Here is a 6631-nt window from a genome sequence, read left to right as displayed (position 1 = left end):
CAACTTCGACTTTTTGTTCTTCAAACAGTGAGAGATGCCAACAGTCAACACAGTCCAGATATGGTATCGATTCCCTTCTCCAAGACACGGCGCGTGTAGCCAACCATGGGCTGCTAGTAGGTAGTGAAAGCATCGGATCACACCAGCCCAGCTTGTGACTCTGCAACGGCCAGGTGTTAGAAATACAGCAGTTTCTTACATGTCTGTCCCCTTTTCTCTCTCTCTCTCTCTGATGAAACCACACGATTCCTTGCTGGAAGTGCTGTAGGAAGAAGCGGGTATCTGTGATGTTTATGTTTAGATAAATTTAAATTAAGAGGAAGTGATTGCCTCCCAAGGCAGGTGTCCTGCAGCTTCCTGTTAGACCTAAGAGGTGACAGTAGACTTTTTTTTTTTTTTTTTTTAATTTTCTAAGTTTGGTCATTTTGACACCTGCGTGCAAGAATACGTTGTGTTCTCACAGTCTGTGCTTTTGCCTGAGCAAAGGGAGCTCATTTCGGTCTGGCTTCGCCGGCAGGCGGGGAAACAGCTGCTCAGCCGTTCACTCGTACTGGCAGGCATTTGGGTCCGTCGTCACTGGTCACTGACTTTCTGTGCTCATGTCCCTTTTCCGAGCTGCCTCGTGTGTGTGTGTCTGTGTCTGTGTCTGTGTGTATGAGCGCGTGTTTGTGTGCGTGCCCACATTTTGTGTGTGTGTGTGTGTCTTTAAGATATTTCATAGCATTAACTTATAAGTGGTAGAATATATAAGTGTCCATGATCCACAAACTGCCACTGTCCTGACACCAAAGTGAAATTATTATTTTTTTCTTTTTTTTTTCTTTTTTTTTTTTTTTTTGTCAAACTTTTCCACAGTGACTTTCCAACACTGATGCCTGGATACACAGTGAAACTTCCTCCAACACCATCTTGTACGGGAATGTTTCTCTCTCTCTCTCTCCCTCTCTCTCTCTCTCCCCCCCCAAAACACACCTTAAATCAAGCACAACCACATTCTTCCACAATCATATTGGGAACGTCCCTTTTCACAATGTTGTATTCATCATCAAAGTACAGCATTGACATTGTGCTAAGTTTGGTTGGAATGCAACAGGAGTTCACGGTGCCCGGGTTCAGCCCCCGCATTCGGTACTGATTCACGACAGCGGTGTGAAAGGAGGAAGCCGACCCCGGGACACCGGCCAAGTAGGCCGGGCAGCTCCCTTCACAGTAATTCCCATAGTAACCTGATGGTGCTATGATCCAGTCATTCCACCCAATGAGTCTAAAGTCAATGTAAAACTGTTGCCTGCAACATAGATTGGTCCTGCCATCGCACTCCAGGCCTCTTTTCCGGATCCTGTGTTTGTTATCGGCGAGGCGGGCTTGCACCACTAAAAAAGGCCGGTGGGATTCCTCCCCGGGGTCCACATAAATTGGCAGCACTGAATACTCTTCACAGCCCTCACATTGAACATCCAAGTTCAGTCTCCTTTCTCCTCTCTCAAACAGAGCCTGGATCGCCTCTGTCATGGGAAAAGTGTGCCAACCACTTCTTTTGAGATCAACTTTCTTTTCAACCACATTCCACTTGTTGCTAGTGTCCGGGTCTTGGAAATAGACTTTGACTCTTACTTTTCGCCTGCTGCCTTTCTCTAAGACATATGGAAGCAGCTTCAAGTAAAGCCACAGGCTGGCTTGAACGACAAACAAGTTCTGGTTCCCTTCATTCGAGATGAAGAAATAGAGGCGGACTCTAGATGAGGCCAGATCGTCTGCAAGATAAGGAGAGATCAGCAAGATTAAGTCAAAAAGGAAACGTTAGCTTGTGTGCCTTTCTGGATTCAGGGACAACACTAGAGCACAGCAGATCGAGCGAGCGGCGACGGGGCTGTGCCAGCCAGAAGGCATGCACTGCATCAGATATCCCCAATTTGCAATCAGAATTAATTGAAAAGGGGACTCCCCACAGCAACCTTCAACATCGGGCTGTAGTCGGATGGGTCAGATCCACAGACATCAGCAAGAGCTTTCCAGAATATATGTTTTTTTCCAGCCAGCCAGATTTAAAGATGCTACAGCAGCACCTTGAAAAAGACCGGCACCAGGACTAGGACTCTGTTATCTCATCAGTTTAAGAATAGTTTTAACTTTCAGCTACCTGCCAATTCTCATGGGGAGAGCTCTTTCAATAACCACTAAAACACCAATGCCAAACGAGGGATTTCGTTTCGATTTGCACATATTCTTGTCGCGGTTTAAAGGAGAGGATTCACGACAGAACGGAAAATATTTCAGTAATGTGCCTGCTTGTCCAACAGATCAAGCTAACCCCCACTTAGTCTGGTAGAATATCTGCTATTATTAATCATTTCAATCTCTGCCTTTTCTCCCCGAAAGGATGAACTCCCATACGAGGCAAGGCAATGAAGCGGTTGTTCCCGCTGTAATGCCGTTATTGGCTGTTCTCAATACGCTTTTCAGCAACACCAGAATTAAAGGAGAGAAATTGTCACAGAAAACCAAATGTCACCAAATGTCTGACATAACCCCTTATTTGTAAACAGAAGAGCCTGCTGCATGAAATATTTCAGAAATACCAGCGGCCTTCCTGCAATTTTGTACTCTAAGTCCTAACTAAATTTGGCGTAGGTGATAAATGTGCCGGCCTTTATGGCGGAGACCGTAATTCTGGTCCCTGAATCATAGCATCCCAATCGCTATTTAAAATTATTGCTGGAAAGGCATTTTCTCATCTGCCCTTATCAGTTTTGCTTCCGTCTGTACAGAGCTAAATGTAGATTTTTCTGCCTTTTCCTTCCCTAAGAATCTTTATCATTTTTGTCAATCTCTGAATGGGGTTTTTTGCGTAGTCGGTGTCTTCATTTGTTACCCTAGATGCCTTTCAAATGTGCCTCCAGAGCCCATTCAGTACCTTGTAATAGTTCAGTGACAAAAATTTTCACTGTGTTTGTCTACGTTTTACATAAAGTCAATTTTGGAAGTGTTACAAAAGACAGCGATTGACTGAATACTAAATGGAAGTACAAGCCCACCCCCGATTTCCCAACAACAGCCTATTAAAAAATAATAACCCCCAAAATGTACACTAAGAAAGCCTTTCACATGTTAGTAAATACACAACTTTTTCATAAACTGTGGTGACAGTGACAGAAAAAGAACAGTACGGTGTTGCTGCACCGATCCACATCACTTGTGTTGTGTGAGATTATGTGTGCTCATAAATTTTGTATGTGAATATAACAAGCATATGTATAATGCAACAGATCCCATAGATACTGTAAATGTATATGCCTTTGGTAAGTGGGAGGGTAGATAAAGAAGATGAGTGGGCAGCATACAGGATAGAAAGAGATTTATTTTGTGGACAAATGATATATAGATGCCACAAGAAGATAGAGAGAGAAAAACGAACCGAGCGATAGAGCGATGAAGGAAAGGAGAGATGGGCAGATAGACAGGAGAGAGGTAATTTGCAGAGTGATGGTGTTACAGCCAGATGTGCAAAGTTCACGGGGACAGTGGTTAAACTACTGGAAAGCCGTGCTGAAGGGACTCGGTGACACATAACTGCAATGGCTGGACAGGACCGAGATGCCTGGTACCGTGGGGATGGAGGGCAGCTAGCAAACGGACTGACAGACAGAGAGGAGACAGACATGCTTGGTAGGACACCGCATACAGTGGGCAAACAGACAAGGCCAATACTGCAAACGACAGCTAAATAAATGGGAAACAAACGGAAAGACAGGATGGGCAAATGCAAGCCTTAACAGACAGATGCAGGCAATGAACCAGCTGAATGTGCAGGGCAGACAGACAAGGCAAAGGATGCAAGAGATGGAGCGGGACAGGCAGAGGAGGGACAGTGGGACACGCAGGGACGGAGACAAACCCCGGTGCAGCTGGAAGGACCGCCGGAGGGGAGCCGGGAGCACAGAGGCTGCGGAGGGATGGAGGGACAAGAGAGGGGAGTTGCAGGGCACAACCCGGGGAGAATGCCGGGCACGGGGGCACAAGCAGGGAGGACGGGAAGGCGCGGGCAGGGCCAGGGCGAGACGGTGCGGGGCAGAAGGGAGAGCGAATGAGATGGAGGGCAAGAGGGTGAGCTCGGCGGCCAGGTGCCTGTAGAAGGCAGAAGGACAGGCAGGAGGACAGGCAGGGTGCGCGGGAGGCCAGGCAAGGGCAGCCGGGGAACTGCCAGGGGTCAGGCAGGCGGAAAGCGAAGGTGGGCAGGAGGACAGGCAGGGCGAGAGGGAAGACTGACAGGGGTCAAGCAGGGGGACTGACAGGGGTCGAGCAGGGGGAATGACAGACGGGGCGAGGCAGGACAGGCGGGGAGCGCGGCAGGGCAGGGGCCGCGGCGGGTCGGGCAGGGGGGCGCGGGCGGCGGGGGCGCGCGGCCGGGCGGCGCCCACCTGTCTCGGCGAAGCTGATGATCTCGGAGACCGGGTCGTGGGCCGGGGGCCCGGCGCTCGCCTGCCCGTCCAGGCTGGGGATCTCCACGCGGCCGTCCTCCCGCACCTTGCCGGCGTGCAGCTTGCGCAGCGCCGTGACCATGGCCGCCTTGGGCACGGCGTGCGTGATGTTGGGCCGGTCCCGCATCTGCAGTCGGCTCAGGATGTGCCTCTTCACCGCCTCCAGGAAATCCCCGTCCACCTTGCCCGGCTCCTCGGGCCGCCGGAAGCCGCAGGAGGTGCATGTGTCCTGCGGGGAGCCGCCGGCGGGGGCCGGCGGGGTCGGGGTGGCCGCGGCGCCCAGCAGGAGCAGCCCGCAGGCCAGCAGCGCGGCCAGCACCCCCCGGCGAGCCGCCCCGTCCATGGCGGAGGAGCGGGGGGCCGAGCTGGGGGCCGCCCCGGAGCGCCGCAGGGAGCCCGTCTGCAGGCAGCGCCGCTCCGAGCGCTCCGCGGCGCGGAGGGGGCGGTGGCAGCCAAGCTGGGGGGCCGCAACCGCTCCGCGCAGGGGGGGAGCCGCGGCGGAGGGAGGGGGCGCCCGGGGAAGCGGCGTGTGCCGCCGGGGAGGCGGAGGGGGGAGGCTGCACGCGCAGGCACCGAGGGCGAAGTTGGCGGCGGGGGGGGAAACAGGCTTGGCGTGCACGGAGAGAGCCCGGCTCCACGGGGGAGGGGGACGGCAGCAGGTGAGGGGGTGGCTGCGGAGCCCGGGGAGGAGGGAGGGGGAGCGGGGAGCGAGCCGGAGGTGCGAGGGGATCCGGGGAGCAGGGGAGAGGCGGCGCCGCTCTGCCCCGGTGCCCCGCGTCGCTTCAGAGGGGCATCCCCGGGCGCAGTTGCTCGTGGTCCATCGCTCGCTTCGGCAGGTCCGGGCGGGCCGCGGAGAGGAGCTCTCTAGTCCAGCGTCATTGAGGGGGGTCAGGGAGATAAACGAAGCAGATTTATATACAATCCAATTTATAGCCTGGAAGGAGGGGGGGGTGGGGGGGGGAGAAATGCCACTTGTACCCCCCCGCCCACTCCGCCCCCGCAAGACAATCCGTGGGTGCAGGTCTCTGAGCAGGTCGGCTCCGCGCCGCTCGGTTGTCCCCCTTCAGCGCCCGCTGCTTCTCAACGTGCCATCAAAGTTGACCCGGAGCATAGCTGGGGAAGGAGCTGGGGGCGGCGGGCAGGGGGTGCGCGGCTGGCAGCTCCACTGTTGCGAGTCTTCTGCCCCCACCGCCCCGCTTATTATTAGAGAGATGCTTTTATTTTCAAAGCACCGCGGAGGGTCCGGAGTCCGGCGCGGATGCGGTGGCGACGCCTGGGGACCCCCGGCCGCGGGCAGGGCACCGCACGCTGCGCGGCGCGGAGCGGGGAAGCGGCGCGATCCCGGCGATCCCAGGAGAAGCTGCACGGATCCACTCGGTCAGACCAGCTCTTCGGCTCGCTCCCTCGCTTGCTCTTTTAAACAATATCTCCCTTGTTGGTGGTTTGGGTTTTATTATTATTATTGTTATTATTATTTTAAGTGTGATTTTTGTTGTTGTTGCTGCTGCTGCTGCTCCAGTTAATCTGTCTCCCTCTCTGCGTCTTTTTGATCTTTCGCTCGCCTTGTGCTGGCTTGAACGCTGTGTTTTGTTTTGTTTGGGGTTTTTTGTTTGGTTTGGTTTTTTGGTTTTTGTTTTTGTTTTTTGTTTTTCTTTTTTTACGCGTCTGATGTTCCCTCTCGGATCCGCAGTGAAAGGTCTCGGGGAAGCTGCTTGCTCCTCGCTTATCTTCTCTGATCTCCTCCTGCTAATTTTTTCCCCCCTGCAAAATCACGACATTGTGGCACTTTCTACTGAAACTTTTATACAGGAGTTAAAACCACGTGGGAACTCCAACCTATAACAGAGACGCCATGGGTTCCTCACTATTTAGGAGATTAAGTTAAGTCTTTTGCCCCCTGGGCTATTACAGTAACTTCCTGATGTGGAAATATTAACTATGCTGTTTCTTTAACTCCCCCCGTCCCCTCCCTCCCTCCCTCCCGGTTCCTGCAAACACACCCACCGCACACCGGCTCGCGTCCCTGTCCCGTCGTCCGGCAGGACGGACGGACGGACAGACGGACCCCGAGCGGCGGCAGCTCTGGCCGCCCTCCCGCCCCGGCCGGGAGATGGATGCCCCCTTCTTCCCCTCCCCCAGTGCTGCTTGCCTTT

At 53.8% G+C, this 6631-nt stretch overlaps 1 protein-coding gene across 1 annotated transcript; it reads right to left on the bottom strand.

The window, feature by feature from the left end:
- Nucleotides 1-978: 978 nt before the first annotated feature.
- INHBB (inhibin subunit beta B) lies at nt 979-4821 on the bottom strand (the record flags this gene model as incomplete). Its single annotated transcript, XM_082285483.1, has 2 exons — nt 979-1754; nt 4419-4821. The coding sequence occupies 2 exons, from the start codon at nt 4819-4821 to the stop codon at nt 979-981; spliced, it is 1179 nt and encodes a 392-aa protein (XP_082141609.1).
- Between the last annotated feature and the right edge of the window lie 1810 nt (nt 4822-6631).

Source organism: Coloeus monedula (assembly GCF_965178545.1).
Source record: "Coloeus monedula genome assembly, chromosome: 7".
In the NCBI taxonomy this organism is placed as follows: Eukaryota; Metazoa; Chordata; class Aves; order Passeriformes; family Corvidae; genus Coloeus; species Coloeus monedula.
This window is presented reverse-complemented; position numbering and strand designations above follow the sequence as displayed.